This window comes from Alosa sapidissima, chromosome 10, assembly GCF_018492685.1.
Source record: "Alosa sapidissima isolate fAloSap1 chromosome 10, fAloSap1.pri, whole genome shotgun sequence".
Lineage (NCBI taxonomy): Eukaryota > Metazoa > Chordata > Actinopteri > Clupeiformes > Clupeidae > Alosa > Alosa sapidissima.
In genome coordinates, this window is record NC_055966.1 from 22,530,166 (window position 1) to 22,552,453 (window position 22,288).

The 22,288-nt window shown below is 44.5% G+C and overlaps 1 protein-coding gene across 4 annotated transcripts in view; it reads left to right on the forward strand.

Annotated features, from left to right (window-relative positions):
• The first annotated feature begins 18,737 nt into the window (after positions 1–18,737).
• LOC121721040 (nuclear factor of activated T-cells, cytoplasmic 1-like) overlaps positions 18,738–22,288 on the forward strand; it is an 80,377-nt gene continuing 76,826 nt past the window's right edge. For 3 of the 4 annotated variants that reach the window (XM_042107592.1, XM_042107596.1, XM_042107595.1), the window contains exon 1: positions 18,738–19,275. In XM_042107592.1, the coding sequence (XP_041963526.1) occupies positions 19,143–19,275 (133 nt within the window). In that variant the 5' untranslated portion in view covers positions 18,738–19,142. Of the gene's footprint in view, positions 19,276–21,235; positions 21,494–22,288 lie in introns of those variants that run through there. The other variant, XM_042107593.1, reaches the window with a different exon arrangement.

The following is a 22,288-nucleotide window of genomic DNA, read 5'->3' on the forward strand; positions in this document are numbered from 1 at the left end:
ATGATATTCATATCTGCACCTTGCCGTGTCTCCCCCTTTTCACTGTGTATGACTAGAAAAAAAAATTAAATGACTTGCCCTCTGTCACTCCCCGACTTAATGAAATAACACACAATCACATCGAATCCTAGGCAAACTTGACATTTAGCCTTTGCACATTTTATTTTTTTTCTGAAAGGAAGGCTAATGTGTTTTGTTGTGTGTGCCTATTTTTTCATCGTCAGAACAAGCCCTAAATCCAGCTAGCATTACAAAGGGAACTAATTAATTTGCAGACATAATTATTTAGTTATAATTTACATATAAATGTGTTTTGTGGTAAAAAATAAATAAATAAGATAAATAAAAACCACAGTAGTAAAAGACACCCCCAAGACTGCAATTTACAATTAGAATGTTAAAGCCACTGATTATATTCAAGTACAATTTCTTCTTGACCTTCGGAGCTCGGGGAGGAAGACGGGGGAGCACACTCCTTCTCTCTGGCTGCCGCGGTGACGTCCTCTAGTGTGCCTCACGTCAAAGCGCCCCTCCACCCGGCCGACCTTTGTTTCTCATTTAGCCATTATTAATCATTCACCTGCTCACATTGCAGCCCTTTTTGCAGTGATATTTAGTACTGATGTATGGAATCCATTTAGGAGTGGCGCGGTGCTTTCTCTTCTCTTCTTTATTCTCCTCATCTTTCTTTAAAACATTAATTGTCCTTCCTTAGCCACCCTGTGGTATGTCCATTACAAAAGCTGCTGGTATGTGGTTTGGTATTAGATGACCATAACTTTTTTTTCACTGTAGAATTATACACTGGCACTGGCAATGATGGAGAGAATGGGATAAATAATGTAATAAAGTAATGTTGCATCAGTTTCCATTATCCTTAAATACTTTGTTATACTATGCCATAAGAGGCAATGTGTCATATGACATGACATGAAACCATCACAAATGAAATGGTCAACATCTATGTTGACCAATAACTTTGCTCCTCATTTAAAGACCAGGGTCAAGGATGCAGGCTGTTGGTGTCTAAACTGACCCCCGTACTTCACTGAGATCAGTTTCAGAGAGTGTGGGCTGTGTCTAAAAAAACCCTACTTGCACACTTCAAATACTTAGTTTAAGTATGTAGTCCAGATATTGGGACAATACTAACCATCGAAAAAGTGGGCACTACGGACAGAAGCGCTCAGTGCACACTAGCAGTGTACTGATGGAAGTATGCGGTTTGAGACACAGCCCCTGTGCCATACAGTAGGTAGCTAAGTGAAATAGAAGATGAGACTGCGGGTAAGTAGCACTGTAGGTCTGTGCTGTGACCACTGTGTGCAGTTCATGTGCTGCCCCGTAGCCCCCTGATGTTGAAATGCTCTGAGCTTGTATGGCACAGCATGGTACATTGATTTCATTAGCTCTGAGTGTGTGTGTGTGTGTGTGTGTGTGTGTGTGTGTATGTGTTTTCTATTCTTTGGCATAAAAAGGGAACTGCAAACGAAAACACACCAAGAGACTAAGTAGTCTCCATGGGTTCCCCCGACTGGTTGTAAAGCGGAGCGGAAACGTGTCTAACAGCCTTGTTTTAATGTTGCTTTACCCACAATTACCCTTGACTTGAGCTTCCATACCAACATGCGTTTTCATCCCCCACTTAGTGCCAACAATACATTATTAAGTGCTTAACTTGACAAAATCTCTCTCTCTTTCCTCTCCTCTCTCTCTCTCTTTCTCTCTGATTCTCTGTCTCACTTTTTTGTAGCAGACATGACTTTACAACAGGCAACAGGCAAGTCACATTATCCAGGAAATGGGGGCAACACCCCTCCCCCGTTTGCAGTCAATGTGCAAGCAGTAAACAATACATAAACAATATGCAGCATTGCCTATTCAAAAGCATTGTGATGCGTTTCTGAATGTCTTGACTATTCAGACGATCTTGTGAAGTTCATTATGTAGAAATGGAGAGAGGTTTGAGCAACCCTGACACATGCACACTGGAAAGTTTGCCGTGAACTACAGTATGTGGACAAATTAAACGTTTTACTTTCGAAAGAGGCAGATAACACACATAAAGGTAAATATTTTACATGGTTTAAAACATTAGGTTAATGACAGTTATGAACACAGTCCAATACAATTAGTGTGGTACTGCAGAGTGAATGCCCTGAGCTGAAATCCACAAGACTACATCAGCCCTACTGTGGGAGATAGTGGGAATTTTAGGAGCTCTCACTTCTCTCCACCACAAGGTGGCAGCAATGTGACCAAACACAAAGTGATCTTGGGGGCCACAGCTGAGGGGAAGGAGTGTGCGCCGATGTCTGTCGCTTGGCATCTGTGCAAACGTGTCATGCTGAAGAAGCCTGGCGAGCACAGGGATGTGGAGATCGATGAAGGGATGCAGGAAGCGAGGGTTACAGAGGGAGAGAGAGAGAGAGAAACAGATGAGAAAAGAGGGAGAGAGAGGAGAGGGAGATGTCGTGACACGTAGCTGTCGGCCACTGACACTAAAGCCGTGGTGGTGGGCAGGAAAACGACAGGCCTTGTCCAAACGCCCTTCATTTGTGGCCTAAAAATATCCGCTGGTGGCATCCTCGTGTGTTAGTCATGTATCAGACTTGCCTGATGGACGCGTGTGCTTATTATCCGTTAGTGTTGCTTCAGAGGAACCCAATCGGCTCTCTGTTTGAGTCATCAATCAGCCCCAACAGATCGCTGCTCCACCGATGAGAGAGTTCATTACGCGAGGAGAGCGAAGCTGCTTCTCGTTTGCACCCAGCTGGAAAGGTTAGATATCGATAGTTGCTCACAAAAACAACCCAACCTACAAAAACATTTTTTTTTTGTGAAGAAATAGTAAAAAGCAAAAATATAGAAAGAATAGAAAGAAACACTCATATGTGCCTTTTATGTTCGTGAAGTTAATGTGTTTGTGATCGGGTTTCTCAAACTCAGTCTTGCTTGGTAGCAAATTATGCTGCTGAGGGGAGGACTACTATGTCTTTATGTAAACTTAATGAAGCAGGGGTAATGATGAGCAACTGTCAGGAATAAATATGGGGGGGCAGTGATGTATTCAGTCTTTACTTGGGAACTTCGGTGGGACTTTTTTTTGAAATCCTCTCTCCTGAGAACCGAGTCACTTCCAGGTTTTACTCTTTTGCGTGATAAAAATGCAGATATGATTTCAGTTGTTTTTGAAACGGAATCCTCGATCCACCCCATATCTGGATACTCTGAGCCTCATAGAAAAGGTATTCTATCCTGTCTGTAGTCATAAGGTACAGAATCCTCGATCCACCCCATATCTGGGTACTCTGAGCCTCATAGAAAAGGTATTCTATCCTGTCTGTAGTCATAAGGTACAGAATCCTCGATCCACCCCATATCTGGGTACTCTGAGCCTCATAGAAAAGGTATTCTATCCTGTCTGTAGTCATAAGGTATTTGAAAAGGCCCCCTTGCTTTCCGCTCCTCTGCAGAGCGGCTTTCCCAGTAGGTTAAGTTACTCAAAGTCCTCCAGTTCCATAAAGCTTTTTGTCTGCACAGTAAATGGATATTTCTGTAATCGTGTAGCGACGGCGAGAGGGCCCCTGAATGTCCATCGATGCGTGACATCTCGACGGCTTTCTGTTTTAATTAAAAAATAAAACGCATTGGGTATGGGGTGCTGGTGGTGGTGGTTGCAAAGAGCATGTTGTGTGTGTGTGTGTGTGTGTGTGTGGGGGGCGGGGGAATATTTAAATTTCAAATCGCTATCAAGTTTCCATTGAGCTGAGGGTCCCAGGAATGTGGTATACTTATGAAAATGCAATTATGTGATCAGTCAGAGGCCATTAGGCCCACTTGGGCCGGGCACGAGGAGGAACCCACATTGGCATGAATGGGAGACGGAGGAAGGTGGCGGGGGCACGGGGCGCCTTCCTTTCCCAGGTTCGTTTCAGAGGGATGAACAGCGGACATTAAAGGTGGCATTTTGCTCAAAGTGCTCGTCTCGTGTTTCAGGCTGCTCTGCACTCCAGCCCTCTACCTCACACACACACACACACACACACACACACACACACACACACACTATATAGACACACATACACGCACACACATACATGCCTATAAACAGATAGATAGATGTGTACACATATATCTATAAAAATATAAAGTACATATATATTGTAAATATAGGCATACACACTTTGCAATCTTTTCTTATTTTGATATCTTTATGATAAATGCATGCAAGCACACAAACACATACATAGACACTCGCACACCAAGACAAATACCAGTACTAGAGAACATGACCTAAAAATGTCACTGACCTAAAAATATCCTTCATACACACACACGCACAGGGAGTATGCTGCTTAATTTGTATGATTATACATACATTGAGCTCTGTGTATCCTCTCAAACTCATACGTCCAGCACGTCTGACTGAGAGGCGCACATGTTTACATGCTGTTGTTTGCCGGATGTCCCTCCATGTCATTAGTCCTCTGGTGGTTTGGGTCTGTCCGCATCCACTGGATACTCTCAGCGAGGCCTTTATACAAGCAGTGCCTGACCTTTCAATACACACGCCACTATCGCTACAGTCAGACGCCGGCGCTCACACGCACACAAACACTGAGTTATATACACGCGCATATACAAACACACTTCTACTGACACAAACACACAAAGACACAGAGACGGAGGGAGCACGGAAGTGACTACTGTTATCTGGAATGACAATGTTTTAAGCAATCCAAGTGGAACCATTTATGCACGGCACGCCAATGAAAGGAGACCTTTTACTTGTACAATGTGCTTGTACAGGGGATGGATAGGTGACTTTTCTTTTGTCCACCAGAGGTCAGAAAAGAGCTGGTGATTCACAATGGTAAATGGATGTCTGCTAGCCTAGAAATCTAGACGCGCCCCTAGCGGCAGCCAGGGCTAGTCTAGCAACTCTCCGTTGGCTTGTGAGCTCCAGAAATCGAAACTCAATCAGGCCAATGAAATCGTGTATAGAGTCGTTAGGTGGGCTTAACATAATGATTGATGGCAACTAGCTCCGCTGGTGGGAAACGCATGGGACTCAAAGTGCTGCCGCTGTCCTATTTGCATGCAGAGGGAATTTGAAAGACAACTGATTATACCGCCCCTCGGACTGAGCACTGCGAACGGTGAGTGCCCAGACCCTACATTTTAATGTGGGTCTGGCTCGTCAGGTTAGATGTCTGCTTCTGCTTCCCCCCAAATAAATATGAAGCATTTAGGGAATTATTTCTCATGCCATTTGTCATTTCTGAGTCAGACTAACTTCCTGTATGTTGAAATATGACAGTGGTGTTGGCAGGACATGTCTCCCTCTCTGAAGTTTCCTTGCTAAGTAGCTTTACAGTAGGATCAGTATGTCCAGTCCACATTTATAATAATAATAATAATAATAATACATTTTATTCAGAGTGTTTTTCTAAATACTCAAAGTTGCTTTACATGCAAGTTGAAGCAGGTAGATAGAGAGATAGATAGATAGATAGATAGATACTTTATTGATCCCCAAGGGGAAATTTAAGATAATTCAAGGTTAAACCAATCAAGGTTAAATTCAAGGTTAAACCAATCATAGAACAAATGACACATAAAAACACAACGTTAATTAACACTGTGTTACAAATTATATGCCGTTCTGAAGAGGTGAGTTTTTAGGGATGATTTGAATATGGACAGGCCAGTGCAGTCTCAATTGTGTTTTGGGAGGGAGTTCCACAGGGAAGAGGCAGCAATGTAGAAGGCTTTGTCACCCCAAATCTGGTGTTTGGTCCTGAGGGGTATTGATAGGAGTTTGGCATCAGAAGACCATAGGCTGTGGGAGGGGGTGTGATGGTGGGACAGGTTGGTGAGGTAGGAGGGCGCCTGCTTATGGAGGGAATTTTGAATTGAAGTCATTGTGGTACAGACAGCCTATGGAGATTTTAGAGGTTAGGGATGATGTGATCACAGGGGCAGGACAGGGTGAGCAGGCATGCTGCTGAGTTCTGGATGTATTGGAGTTTATTAAGGACTTTGGATGATGAATCCATAGAGGATGCTGTTGGAGAAGTCCAGTTGGGATGTGATGAAGGCGGGAATCAAAGTTTCGGCAGCAGGGAAGGAGAGCAAAGGACAGAAATGTGTAAAAAAAGGTTGTTTAAATATAAGTAAAAATGACTCAGCACATGAATCTAACCTTAGTTATACCTCCCGGTTTTTCAAAACTGTGATCACAACTGCTGCCTGACTTTAAAAATATGTAAAATATAAACATTTAAAAATTGAAGGAAAATGCTACGGTCGTAGTACTTTTCCTTTGGCTGTATGTCCACATTTTCAACACAAGGTGGCAGCAGAAGCTTGTTATTCACAGAACTGTAGATCGATATATATATGGCTCTGGTTATTCACATGGTCCTGAACAGACGCATAGGCCATAGTGTGGTGGTTGATGCCTCACTATCAGTTTTTGAAGGGGTTAGATTTAAATTCAAAGTGTTTCTTGTGTTCCATCCATTACATTCTGCCAAACTGCATTAAAGCAAGATGTGACAGCCCTCTTCCCTGAACTTTGGAAAGGGCTGAAGTTTTATGTGATCTCAATTCCTGACCTGAATAGACATATATGTGTGTGTGTGTGTGTGTGTGTGTGTGTGTGTGTGGATGAGACTAGGACACCCCACACTCTGTTTCATGTGGCAGGCATATGGGGGCTATCATCTCCATCCACGCTCATCTCTCTATCTCTGTCTCTCTCTCTCTCTCTCCATCCCACCACACACCCAGCGCCGGATGAACCCCACAAAGCCTCCCCATGGATGCAATCCTCACTCGGTCCGTGTAAACCTGTCACATGGTTCCGATCCGCTGGCTTTTCCAGCACCGCACCAGCACGCACACACACACACACACACACACACACACACACACACACACACACACACACACAACATATCTCACACTCGTCTCATTGCACTCGTGCCAGCTGCCACGCTGTTTGTCACGTTTACTCCTGCGGTGTAGGACCTGTTCCTGCTATCACATCTGCAAGGCGATATCCTCCGGTGTCTGCCATGTAAAAAAAAAACGGCATCTTGAATCCTTATCTTGTCCTCCGACCCCAGCCTGTGCTGTCTCCTTCGATTTGTCATATTAATGAGGGTCTCCACAGAAAGTACAAAAAAGAACCTACATAGTGAATGATATTTGAAAAAAGAATTAGAGTGAGAGGGTCTCTCTCTGCTGGATGTCATTCAAGAAGGCAGCCAGATAAACAAAAAGTCAAAATTTCGCTGACACAGAAGTGCACCGCATTCTAGGTATGCAGTGAGAATAAAAATCTAAAAATAACACCATAAGATCAGCAACAGAAACAGAGCAGAAAGTTGTTGTCATTTGCAATCATGTAAAACAACAGCAGTTGGGTGAATTCCTGCCTCCTACTCATTTCCGTGGCTAGATCCACAGAGGACCCGCTTCCAATAGCCTGCTGTCTGTTCCCACTGAAGACCAACAGTTTTGACTGTCAAATCTATTCACACAGAGCCTAGTGTAAATCATTAGACCACAAACTAGGTCAAGCTATTTTTTGACATCTAACCTTTTGCTCGTAACATTTTATCATAGCACTAGTGATGTGACTGTTGAGAACAGCTTAATGAGTGGAAATTTATTCTATGTATCATGGAAACAACAAATATATTTAATATATATATGGAGTTATTATCCTAAACCACACTTGATGATCCTATACCTATGTGATGTTTATTTTGTTTTATAGATTTTACTGTCACACATTATGTGCATACACAAAGCACTGGAATGACATTAAGTTCTGTTAAACTAAAACTTGGTTCCGTTAACATACCACACGTCAGGAGTGTTGAGAGGCATATCCCTTTCAGCACATGATACTGCGGGTCTACATTATGGCTGAGCAGTGGGGACTAGGAACTCCCGGCAAAACATGCAAGAAGATCCAACTCCCAGTCAACCGCATCACGGCACCAAGCGAGGGGAAAAAAAATGGTGGAACCGTAATAACCCAGTCAGAGAGAGGGAGAGAAAAAAAAAGGTTTCATAACTGTCTCGCCGGGCTCTCTCACCGCAACCCATGCCAGTCTGAGCTCCCTGTCCCAGACCAGAGAGAGAGAGAGAGAGAGAGAGAGAGAGAGAGATAGAGAGAGAGAAGGAAGGAAAGAGGGAGAAAGAAGGAGAGAGTTTCATATGATGACATGTAATGGCTTTCAGGGGCCATTTTCCACCTTCAGTTTCGTTTAACATCTGCGCAGGCTGCCGCAGATGCAGGACGCACGACTAATACACCCCGACAGTCTCCTCCACTGAAGCCCTGGGAAAGTGCCGACGTCCCCCGAGCCTCCAGAGCACGACGGCAGGGGCAACGGCAGAGGTAGCGGCGGCGGTGGCGGCGGTGGCGGCGGTCGGGATGGTGGTGGGGCGGCCGCTTTCTGGGAAGTCTGGAAAAGCGGCAAGCTGACTCACGGATGGAGGAAAGATGAGGGTCAAGGCCTGTGTGTGTGTGAGCGTGTGTGTGTGTCTGTGTGTGTCTCTCTGTGTGTGTGTGTGTGTGTGTACCATCATCCCGCAGACAGTGCTGTCGCAAGAGGACGGTAATGTGACCCCTGCTGAGGTACAGTGGTGAACGCATGGCTATTCTCAGGCCAACTCACAGGGATTCCCTTCGACAAGACTTAAGCCCTGGTGACAGATAGGGGTGTGTGTGTCAAAGTGTGTATGAGGGTGTTCGTGATGGAGAAGGGGCTGATGAAGGGTGTGTGGGGGATGTGTGTGTGTAATGTGTGTGGGTGTGTGTGTTTGTGTAAATTAGACTAGGTGTATGTTGTATGTGTGAGTGTGAGTGTGTGTGTCTGTGTGTGATCCGTGGCAGCTGTGAGCGAGCAGAGTGATTTAGACAAATCGGCTGACAAGGTCAACATTAACAGAACCCTTCGGTGTGCACGCTGACAGCCGCATGTACACACTGATTAATACCACTCTCCCTCCCCTTCCCCCCTCTTTTAGCTGCAGACTCCTATAAAATGTACACACACACACACACACACACACACACCCAGAGTGAAGACAATTTGCCTTTGGCTCTTTCCTAAGCGTAGTTTGGCTCGGGCCCAGCCACCAGCCTGGCAGCCTCCACTATGCTCCTACTAGCCACATGTGTATGTGAGCATGCATACAGATGAGTTTCTGTGTGTATATCTGTGTGTGTTTGTTTGTGTGAGTGTGTATGAGCACTTGTGTGTGTCTGTATGTGTGCGTGTGTGTGTGTGTGTGTGTGTGTGTGATTGCTATCTGTGTTCTTTCTATCCTTGAATCATTATGAATGCCTGTGCAGTTGTGTCTTTTTGAAAGTGTGTGCGGTGTGTGTGTGTGTGTATATTTGTCTGTCTGTCTGTCTGGCCATCGCCACCGAGCACGCTCCTGCGCTCCCTTTTTACGGGATGACTAACGGTCCAGACGGTTTCCCAGAAGCCGTTCGGTTACGTAGGCAACGGCTGTGACACAGGGGGGAGATGCTGAGTAACCGTGGCTCCCTTTAGCCCAAGCCAGCGCAGGCTAGCGCTAACACACCATGAAGGTATGCAGACTTTCACAACCTCAGATTCCACATATGGATATTGGATCTCCCAAATACAACACAAAGAGAGAAAGAGAGAGAGAGAGAGAAAACTGCATTCATACATGAATTCCTATAAAAATAATGTTCCCCCTGATGTTTTGCTGTAACCACACCACAAGTCAGTAAACTTTTTCAGGGTGGTTGATTAATGTCTGAACTGTGTTAGATCCATTAGCAGACCGACGATATCCCTTCTTTGCAACTGTAAGCTGACTTCAATTCCATCAGTTCTTAAAGCAACAGCTTTTTTTTTGCACTGCATTAGATGAATATTCCAATGTCCACTTGACCTTCAACTCAATCCTTTCTTTCTCTTTCCCTCTCTCTCTCTCTCTCTTTCTTCATGAATTTCCTTCCTTCAGGTCTTCCCTGGATTCTTCTCGTAGATTTTTTTTGGACTGATCCTCCGACAAATCCTTCAGTGAGGCTGTGTCAATTTCCCGTTCTGGTGGCACAGACGCCATGCGGATGCCAGTTTGTTTGCTAAGAGGAGTTCCCATGGACTTAAGGACACGTCCACAGTCCGAGCGTGTCAACAAAACCCACCCTGTCCAAGCAGAGCGGCTCCTCCTGGCACAGGACAGAGGTTTGTCCACTATCACTGTTCACACACAGCACCGAGGAAGAGGAAGAGAGAGGTGGGTGGGGGGGGGGGGGGGAGAGACTCACTGAGAGAGAGAGACAGAGCGAGAGACATGACTATAGAGGATAGACAGACAGAGAGGAAGAGAAAAGAAGAAGAAAAATAAAGATAAACCAAAATGGGAAAGGCGGGGTCACTGAGAGATGACAGAGCAAGACAGAAGATAGACAGAAGGAAAAGGGAAAAACAAGAAAAGAGAGAGAGAGAGAGAGAAGAATGAGTGCACTGAATTCTGTTTACTCGGTTTGAAAACTTGTCTTTGGAACTCTCTCTTCCAGCCACCAGTTTTCGTGAAAAACCCAGTCGTTTCCTGTGCATGCAAAGCTCTCCTCTGCATGTGTGTGTTCTCCCTCCCTGTCTCCACACATCTCTCCAAGCAGCCACATGCGGGGACCCTCCAAAGCGCTGCTCTCCGTGTGAGGGTTCGCTGCTACCGTGCCACCCGGAAACACGCGGCCTCCGACAGCAGAGACGGGCCGTCTCCCCTCTCCTCTCCAAAGCTCACCACTGTAAGAAGACAGGGTAATTGGAAATGACAGCTCAATCAGATCGCTGTGCCGGAGCTCAGGAGTGGAGAGAGCCAGAGGCGCACGTCTCAATCGGTTATCAGAGGCCAGAGCGCAGATAAAGCACTAGTAACCTGTAGGTTGCTCACACACACAATACACTCCCTCTCTCACACCGACCCACTCATTCATCCACATGGTTATTTGCTCACCCACACTAATAAGTTTGCCTGTTTCTGGAAGAACTTAGGAACAACTGATTCTGATTCTTTGACTGTAATGTGTATGTGTCCTCCAAAGCTGATGGTACAAAGGCCCCTTTCTGGGCAATGTTGCTGGACAATGTTCCTGAGTATTTTGTTCTGGCACTTTTCCTTTGATATTGAGCAACTTATTTTTCTTGAAAACTTTACTCACCAGTAGACATATTATCATGATCACCAAGCAGAACACATGCAACTAGTTTTGCGGTTGCTCTGCAGCATTGCTCATCTAATAAAAAATTATATTTAGGCCCCATTGGCATCAATATAACACTATTTATCGCTTAGATGGTACCCAGTTAGTTAAAACCCAACTAAAAGGGTCATGATCAGATCTTACCTGTTCAACAGTGTTACACAGTGCCATATCAGGCATTCTGGGCATGCATTGACAATGTCAGAGACTACACCCTCATATGTACAGTATTGAGAAGCAGGCAGTGACAGGATTTACATTAAAGTATGTTTACATTACATGCAAGCTTGGCTGTGTAATCATTTGCATACTTGAGGTTTACATACAGAATGTATTACTGCCCATTGTTGGCTTAGCAACTACCAAGTGCATAAAGAAACGTGTGTGTTCTGTGTCAAAACACAATTTTGAAGTATTGTTAATGTTGTGGATTTCCCTCGAGCTGCCAGTATCCCAGTATCCCACCCTATTAGTCCGTGGTATGCTGAAGTGAGGGCAAATTGCCTTCATCCATCATTTTTGCGGTAACGCAAAAAGAAACACTTCCTCAAACTCTGCCTCTATGTCTCTGTGGAAACGTGTATCATCACAAACAAACAACGACAGAGCAAATGACTGGGAAGACTAATGATCAAAACCAAAATCATCCAAAAAGAGTCTGTTTTGGTGAGGACTGTTGATATTCAATCATGTCTGGCCATTTATGAGACTTCTGAATCACCACACCATTTTTCAGTGACTATGCTTTATGGGAATCAAATCACTGCCCCGTTATTCCTCCATAGAAGGGTACATTAGAGCCCATCTAGTAGTCCCCTCTGTGGGGTAGTTACTGGGCTCCCCTTCACCTGCAGAAGGGGTTTAGCTGCTGCCAGTCTTGTCAGGCCCACGTGATGTCTGTGTAGGGTCACCTCCCGACCTCCGTCACATAGGAAGTGTTAATCATCGCCGTGTCCGAACTTCGTCTTCCTCATATGACACTTCCCCTTGTCCCATTAAAGCCAGATGGAAGTGAATCAATCCAGAGGTTATCTATAAATGTGTGCATGAATCACAGCCCTGCGATGCTTAACAGGACCCAGGATACAAGCTTCTGGCTTTTCTTTTTCACTTGTGACGGGAACATGTTCTCTATTGGTAAATGTTTTGTACAGAATTATGGGGAAAAAAACCCTGTATTGCCTAACTTACTTTTTTTTGGGTTGCTGGTGTCGGGAGCCTGTTCAGGTTGCAGTGGGCTTTTTATGCAGCTCTTTGTAACTTTTTGATGAGCCTAACATCTTGGCTCACAACTCTTAATTTCCTATCAGTGGTGTCACGCCTTGTTTATGAAATGTATGAAAAATAACAGAACACTTCACACCCTCATCCCCTAAGGTCTCTCTCTCTCTCCCTCTCTCTCTCTCTCTCTCTCTCTCTCTCTCTCTCTCTCTCTCTCTCTCTCTCTCCGTCTGTGCTCCAATTCCCCCACCACAACAGAAAACACCCCCAGACCTGGAACCCTGCCACTGTATCCCGGCAACCAGCTTAAACAACAGGAAACAGACAAGGGGATTCCGTCAGTGAGGCAGTAGAAAGGAAAGCATTGAGTGGAGACAGGAAAACGAGAGAAAAACGACATGGGGTCGGGGGGAGAGAGAGAAAGACCTCTCTTTCAGCCAAACCCCCCCCCCCACCACCACCACCAGCAACTACACTGCCCCCCCCCCACCCCCACCCCCAACCCTCTCTACATTGAGATATGCCGAATCTGTATCGCAGCACGCAGCACATCCTTGGGCAGCTCAAAGCTGGGCTATTTTTTATTGATTTCATGTCAAAAGAGAGAATGAGAGAGAGACAGAGGAGTAAAAGAACATAGAGCCCTACTTAGGCACACATTTCCAGTCAGAGGTGAAATGTTCATTGAGTTGAAAAGAAGCACAAGTAATGATCCCACTGCAAGAATGCTGCACGTGTGCGCATGGCGTAAAAGTTGGACTTTTTCACTCCAGACAGTTTCACTTCCTCCGTCATGATGACTGTCATTGTCCTCGCCACTGAAGTATGCAGAGAACTGTTAGCACAGCCTAGTAGTAAGTGTGTGCTTAGCATGATGGTGACAGTGCCTTGCATAGATATGGCAGAGGAGGATTAAGGCTTGCCTCAGCTTGTCTCAACAAAGGTCTTTTTCAACAGCCTTTTTCCCTTTGGAGAGAGGTGTGACTCTGTAATTCATAACAAGAATTCTGGCGATGTGCAAACAGTTGCCAGATACTGTATTTCTCATATCAGTTTTTTTTCTGTGTGTCCCCCCCCCCGTCTCTGTCCCAAGAAGTCTGATAATCATGACATGATGACTCTTATCCAGATGCGTGTGACGTACAACAAATTCCCTTCACCTGTTGGGTGACTCGTGGAAAATGGTTCAGAAATAACCAGGAGGAAATCTGGCTGTTTCAGTGCAGAATGGCATGCCAAAGAAACACGAGAAGGAGAACGCTTGAGAGAGCCTGTGGCCTGCGTCTGTGCCTGTGAGTCTTTGCAACACATGCCCTTTAAGCTTTTAAGGACAAGAATTAAAGGATATGAATGGACGAATCTGCTCATTAGAGGAGATGGGCAAGTAAGAAAGTGCAACTAGCCACAAGAAACGGGAAGTCTTTTTTGACAATGGCCTGGATTTTGAATTTCTCCTGCTGCTTTTACCAGGGCTCTCCCCGCACTCGACCATGTAAAGGCATTTTAATGTACTTCAGCCAGACTAGAGAGAAGAGTAATAAAATACACGCTTGGCATATATGCCTTAAACCTAAATCATTATAATAGCCCTTGATGTGACAGTCATAGCCTGGGCAAGTGAAACCATCCACATACATAAGCCCATATCATTACCAAATTTGCAACAATACTGAACTAATAAACATTTTTGGTGGAAAAGAAACTTGCAATAATATAATATCATCTGGTCTCAAACTGACATTTCTCTACCTTGGCCAAAAGGAGGCCGTTTTACTTTATAGTGGCTTCCCTCTTCCGGCTTTCCATAGGCTCCTTTCTCCTCTCTATGTCTTGCATGAGAGCTGGGTCGTATGTCACTCAAACCACAGTCTGGTAATGGGCCGCAGGTTTGAATCAAAGCCTCACGCAGACATACTGACTTGGTTATCCTGAGTGCACATCGTCTGGGCAGTGGACACACTTGGTCATGGATAATCATGGCAAAGTGAGGGGATGATACATTGGATTTCTCACCCACATTGAATCTGGTGATTCACTTGTGCCTCTGCTCCCGCTAAGACAAGAAAGGTCACACTTGGTTGAATAGTTGGTTCTTCTGGCCTTGGAATGGTGATGCTGTGATTTACTTGGTTCTGGTTAGTAATTCACTGCCATGCCATTGGCATTTAACACTGCTCAGCCTTCAAGCTATAACTTGCAGATGGCATGCTAGTTAAGATTGTACACGTTGTCTTCACTTACTGTAATGTACCTAGGGATACAACATTAGATATCTAATTAAGTTTGACTTCACATAACATGAAGCAATTCATCTTCATATCTAAACAACTGCTATATACCAGGATTACAATTAATACATGGGATGCCCATGCCCCATGTCCCTAGTCAGTCCCTTACTGACTTGAATCTACTGCTAGCACACAGCCAGTGGAATCTGATAAAGTACAGTACTCTCTGGATTAGGGATATTCGAGGTGTGTGTGTGGGGGGGGGGGGGGCTGGGAGGCAAAGAAAAAACTGTTACTAAACATACTGATAGATCCAGACATGCCGTAGATAGCCCTGCTCTAGTTCTCCATTGACAGCGGAGGGCTGTGAGTGGAGAAGTACAGTACGTGTCTCTCTCTCTCTCTCTCTCTCTCAAAAATAGCAGCTGAGGAGAAGCAGAAGTTCAAGATTCACGCAGCTGGCCTGCTGAGCGCGAATGAGTAGGCGATCCAGTCAGACCCCTCCAAACGATCCCACTTCTACAGCTGTTCTCACCCATGTGATGCTCCCCTGTTGTGATGTTTCTCCCTTTCTCTTGTTGTGTAAAGAACATACAGTACATACAGAAGTGATACTAGGAGGGGGCTTTCCAATCAACAGATGTAGACCTATCATACGTGTTGAAATCTCTATAAACTTGCTTAATAAATCACATGGCTGTCACACATAAATGTGGCATGAGAAGGGGTGAGCTTATTATGATCGCTGCTAGCGTAGCTCGCCCATGGTAAAAAATGATTTTGCTTTAAGAGATGTTCTGAACTGCACCAAATTTAATGAGTATGATTAACCAGACATGCTCTGGGGTTATGGCAAGTTTCATAGTATTCCATCCATGGGGGGGTATAAAATAAATTAATTTATGTACATTTAGTGACTGTACTGTCATCGGCCTGTAGATGGTGGTGTTGAGCGAAGGGTTGCTGGTAGAGGATGATGAGAGGAGCTACACACACTCTCTCTCACAAACACACACACACACATAAACACACATGCACGCATACACACACACTCACACACACACATGTACACACTCACATTCTGATTTCCAGTATTGGCGTTACATAGTTTGTTCACCAGATGGTGCAGCGACTTACTGCAGAGCCATATATCTGCAAGACACTCTTTCGACTGTCATCCTATTGTGTTCTGACCTACTGACAGGAGCTAAGTTAGTTAGCCACAACACTAATGTTCGCTAATGCGATGGTTTGCTGATACAGTAGGAAACCTGTCTACGATGCACCCTAAACACCAGGCTAGGACACACACACACACACACACACACACACACACACACACACACACACACACACACACACAGGCACGCACATACAAGCATACACAAAAGTTGCAAGATTAGAGGGTGAAGTTGGTGGAGTTGGTGGAAATGGAAACAAATTGACAAGTGTGACAAGCAGGAGAGGATGCACAGGACTGAGCGGTGGTCATATTTTGTACCACTATGCGGTACTTCTAGTCATTTAGTAATCACAGTGCATCTTCAATAATCTGTGGTGACATTTACCACTTTTGTTGTTTGTTTATTAATGAGTGTGAATGTCTCTGTTGTGTCATTGTCAAGGCCTTGACTAAATAAATGCCTATGTTCAGAACAGGCTGAAATTTGAATATTTATTTTCCCCAGTGACATGTATAACTAGCATTTATTTGTGAATGTTCCCCTTTCTGAAAGAGAGTTATTTAAACCGCTGTGGGTAGGACTATGATTCTGGACAGATTCCTAGCCAACTTCATCTGTCTCATAATTTTACTCTATTTTCCAGCGCTAGCATTCCTCATGTCTTTAACAAACAAATCACAACACCGAACTCTTGACAGCCTCCAGTTAACTTTGCTGAGGGGGGCTTTGCTGTTTTAATGCACTCTGATAAAATACAGTGTGGGGGGCAGCTGACCCAGAGTTGGCACATGTGAGATTCTCTCAATGATACATACACCTCCGTCCACAAATGTCCATGCACATCAATCAGATGAAGCTCAGATGACCAAGGGCTGCGTTTTGTTGATGTGTCTTCTGTTCTCTGCCAAAGCTTTGGTCTTTGGTAAGCATAGACAAGACATACTCCTCCTGTTTGAGCCTGAGCACAGAATGAAACAAATAAACAAATGCAAACAAACAAAACTAAGTGCTCGAGACCATTTTGTATATTTACACAAAAACTGTAATGATGTTGTGAAAATGTGCAAGCATAGAGCAGGGGAGTCATGAATCTTCAGCACAAGACGACAAACCGCTCAACGCCACTAATGCCCTCCCCATACATGTTGCTATATTATGTGTGTGTGTGTGTGTCATATCATTACACCAGATGTTGAGAAACCATATATTAAATACAGTATGTCAAGGAAATGTGTCATTAAATTACAGGAAAAAAGTTAGTAGTGAGGGCAATGGCGTACAGAACTGTGACAAACAAGAATCTCTTTGTGATGTTCTGAGGTTTGTACACAATCAAATGCACTTTTGACCACACTGTGTAATCCCATCAAATGTGCCAGTGTTACTTCTGTCACTTCTGTTTGATACTGTTAAGATTCTGTAATAAATTAAATGTGTACAGGGAATATATATCATATTACTATTGAAATATGAGGAATCACTCAAACATGATCAAATGCACTTTTAACCATAATGTAGGCCTATAATTACATCAAATGTTTCTGTCAAAAAATTCTGTCTCATAATCATGGTGTTTTCTTGTGGTAGTGCATTACTTAATATTTGGCCACGAATAAGTATTTCCAAAGAAAATGTGTCACTGCTCGTAAAATATTGTTAATTACCCAACAAGAATGTTGTTGGAGAGAGTGCATCTGACTGAGTCAGACAAACATACTGTACAGTAACAACACAAATTTGTTTTTCGTTCACTTTTCAAATCAGAGTGTTCAGCCACCATGTGGTGAAGGTGTTCCCTTTCCTTTATTCTTACCAGTGATCCGTGATCAAGTATCAGAGTATTATTTACAGTAGGCCTACTATTTACTTCCAAAAAAATGTGGCTTTTGCAAATTCAGGATCCTGATTACAAGTGCATGTTGACTCCAAAAAGCTACTGCAGGCAAAGAGAACACCGCGTTGTGTTCCGTCCCCTCCCCAACAGTGCTTAAGCTGCCCCCTCCAATGGCTTTGGACGTATGTTTGTGATTATATGTCACGATCTCTGCTTAACTTGCCAGCTACTTTTCAGGTTCAGAGAAAACCCTGAGCTTTATAACTTCTCCCATTCCAAACGAATTAGTCTGCATATTATTCAAACTGTCACTAATGACATACTCATTGGAGCCGAGCAGATAGCAATATTTCTGTAATGCTAGTCAGCAGCTCCCTCAGACAGGATCAACCTCAGGCTCTATGCCCACTGCATTTTAAAGGGATACTTTTATGAAATGGTGGAAAGTCGAGATTGGACTCTTCACACTTTTTCCAACTACGGCTTGCTGCTTTGAGGAATGCCTGTCTAAACCATATTTCCCCATACGATGGGGGAAAACAAATTTCAGAGGGTAGTCGAATATCCTCTAAACAACATGGTCTGGTTTTCTAGGGGGTGGGGGGTTTGTAGAATGTAAATTTGAGGGAGGGGGGTTGGGGGTGGCAGACAGGCAGGCAGAGAGGATAGGCTACATTTTACTATACCCCTTTCAAAAATAGTGTGACATTTGGGTTGATAGCTTAAACACGCTCAGGTCTAAGAAATAAGGAGAAACTAAAGCATGGAAAGCGTAAGAGAGCCATGAACCTTTTCAACGGTCTCTCCCTATCCGCGTTGGGATGGAGTCCCTTGTGGACAAGTTCTCGCGCTGAGAGATTCCGTGTGCAACTCGGCAAGCTGGCAAGGAGGAATACGTCAATCCACTAAAGAGGGCGGCGCGCCGGTTAGGAGGTGTTTCCCAGCTTTAAAAACGCCGGAGACTGCCTCTGTCAAGCGCTGCGTCACATAGACAGGGAGTCACTGGAAATCTCAATTAGAAAAGCAGAGAGCAAAACGCTCTGTATGATCTATTCCCCGTCTGTGAGACATAGCTATTCTGCTTTGGAGATTATAAGAGACCGGACCTGTGAGGTAGCCTAGTCTTTGATTTGTATGATTTTTCACAATCCTGGCGCACTGTCACCTGAATGCAACTGATAGAATCGAACCCGTCATACTAGGCTACATCACTGTGCAGACCAATATTTTTAAATTCAAAGAGTTCGCATATCTCTCCTCGAAACAATTAATTCGTTTTCTTTTTTCCATTGATCAGTTGTCAAATGCAATTCATTTAAAAGGAACTCGCAAAGCCTGCTAGCTGTTATTTAGACTTTTGTCGTACCCGCTATCCGAAAAGTAGACCTGACGCAAGTTGGATGCAGGATACCATCTGTCTTAGAGTTAACTCCAGATTCAACTTTGGACCACGTTTCCCGCCAGCCCGGGGAAAAGAATACGGATTGAATTTTCCGTCCACTATCACCACCATTATGAAGTCTGCTGAAGAAGGTCAGATTTGTTTCTATTTATCACATTATTTAGCAGTTCAACTGCGTACAGTCATATGGAGCCGAAGTTGTAGGCTACTCGTTGAAGTGCATTCACACAAAGCTGTAGCTAGGGTATGCTGTAACTTTGTGTAACAGGCTACCAATACTGAGCAAATGTGGTAACTAAGGCAAGTGTGGTAAAAGTAGTCTGATGGTTAGGCTACTATCGGATGGGTCTTCCCAAGTTGTTACCAATAGGTGTATCTTGAACGTTAACTCCTAGTGTGTGTGTTGATGCTGAGATGACAGCTGCACTTATGTGTTTTCATTCCCAGATATCAGACAGACCTAAGTTGTTATTGTGTCTATATATTAAAAATGGAATATAGTAGCCTACGCAATGGTGGCCACACTTTACCACAGTCACCAATTTTAAAACTGTTCTTGCTTCTTGCGCTGTCGGAGGTGGTTATTACTGTGCTGTAGGCAGGCACAGGGTAGAATGTGCAGGGAGTGTGACACATTAATAGAGTGCGCTCATCTAAACGTGACCACGACAGCAACATTAACAGCCGTGCATATATCCTGACACTCAATCCGGGAGGCCTACAGCTCCAGTGCTGATGTCATGGACTTTTGTGGAGTCGAGATTTCTCTCTGTCTTTGAGGTTTTTCAGCCAGCGGTCAGGGACTATTATTATTCATCGCAGCCTCTGACTTGTAAGCCTCATAATTGATTGCAGACACATGGGTGTTGGGGTTGGTGGTGTACTGTGGTGGCGGCGACGATGGTGGTGATGGTGTGTGTCTTGGTGGTGGTGGAGATGGTGGGGGTTCAGTTGGCTGGGGAGAGATGCTTCACCACTTGGATAACCATGCTCTGCTGACGAGTGCAGTTATCCATGCCCCCAACCCTACCCCCCCCCCCCCTCCCCCTCCCCAAGCTCCTCAACACATACCCCCTTCCCCTTTCCCTCGACGCCGCCTTCCTCTCAACCCCTAAAACTCTGTGGCAGTTCAGCCAGACACTCGCAATTAACTCAACCCCCAAACCCTTAAAGCTGGGCTGCCATCCGCATCCCGCCACCCTATCCCAACCCAACCCTATCCCAACCTGCCCTCCTCCCACTCCAGACTACACCCGCGTTGAGGTTCACCGGTGGTTGTGGCCCAATCCCCACAGACCTACCCGAGAAAAAAAAAAAAAAAAAACGAAGAGAGGAGAGGAGGCAGGAGAAAATAACAGTAAACATGTTTGTTAATGCCACTGTGTGTGGAGGGCCAAACTGGCCTCGCTCCCAGAGGGAAGTCTGCAAAAAAAGGGGTGATTAGAGCCAGCACGGCAGTGTAGCATCTTCCCTTCCTGACCTGTTTTGGTTGTTTAAAAAAGGTAGTGTATTACACAGTGGGAGAGAGAGATCTGAAATGGGGTGATATGCTGAACTCTTCCACAGGTGTATCTAGCTTGTGTGTGTGTGTGTGAGAGAGAGATTGTGTGTGTGTGTTGCTTCTTGCTTTCTTGGTTTTCAGGTGATGCAATCACGTATGTTTCATTTTGCACGTCCTGCCCTTTCTGAGAATGCAAAAGTGGTGCAAGAAAGACAAAAAGCAACAAAGTGAAACCTACCGGAGCATGCATGAATCTCTCTCTCTCTCTCTCTCTCTCTCTCTCTCTCTCTCTTTTTGTGTGCGTGCAGTTCGGTGTGTGTATGTCTGTATATGTTGTGAAATATGGGTCAGTGTGGGTGTCTGAACTCTAGAAAAAAAAACTCCTTGTCCCCTTAAAAAAAAGCAAAGCAAAGATAGAAAGAAAGAAAAGAAAAGAGAGAAGGTGGTGACGATTGATGAGAAGATCAAACAGGAGGAGGCTGGTCGTTTGGTTAATGTCATCAGAGTGGGAGAGGAGATACACACTCCCCTGGTGTTGCCTTTACACAGAAATGAAAGAGGCAGTGTGTGTGTGAGAGAGAGAGAAGAGACAGATAGAGCAAAAGGAGAACAGGATGCCTTGCCTCAGTTCACTCTGCAGGTAGACGCAGAAGAGAAGAGAGAGAAGAGAGAGAAGAGAGAGAGAAGAGTAGTGACTGATGAGCCGTGACCTCTGAGGTCTCGCACACCGCCATACTTCGGCTTCAGAGCCTGAGCCGCAACAATGAACTCCACGAGAGAAGAGCCCGAGTTTGATTTCAACTATCTCTTTGAGTTTAACCAAGGAGTGCAGCCCCCCATGCAGAGAGGTGTGTGCTTGTCACTGTGCTACACACACAGTGGATTGCTCAGTTTATTTGCTTGCAGTAGTCACATTGTTAATGTAAATGTGTAGACTTAATAGGGCTGGGTGAGACTGACATTTATATTTTGTTAACAAGACGCTATGGAATTATTTTAATTAAAAGAGTGAATCTAGAGTCTGTGTTTGGCAGCTCCATGTAGTGTGGTTTTAGCGTAATTTTTCATAAATGACAGCATAGTCTGGGTGCGTAGTGTTGCACGCAGATAGCTACACAGCTTGCAAATTGTTGCGGTCAAAGAAATTGTTGTTTGAAAAAAAGAAAGATGTAAGTTGATATGGAGTGCATTAGTTCTCTGTGTCTGTCGAAGACTTTTTGAATGAATTGCTTTTGGATCGGTGCCCCTTCGTAATTGAAACTGAGAGTGAATTGTCACAAGAATCAAACAGGGGAAAAGTCAGAGTACAAGCTAAAGTTGTGCTGCGGCTTGTTTCTGGAAATAGTCTGTCACAAACTAATTTTAGCTGGTCTGCCCACGTATTCTGTGGTGCATGACAGGTTCATCATTTCACGCGGTGTCCTGTTTGCGTAGCTCTGTGGTTAGCAAATTTAGAACGCTAGGTAAAGGGGGGAATCGCCACAAAAGTGTTGTGCTACAAATAGCTTTTTTCCTTTAAATTGAATTTAACAAGAACTTGGAAAAAAAACCTAGGTTAAAAGTGCACTACATAGTACACTTCTTCAAACTGTCAAATGAATATGGATTAGAAAATTGAGGGCTGTGTATTCCCTTGTAAGAGT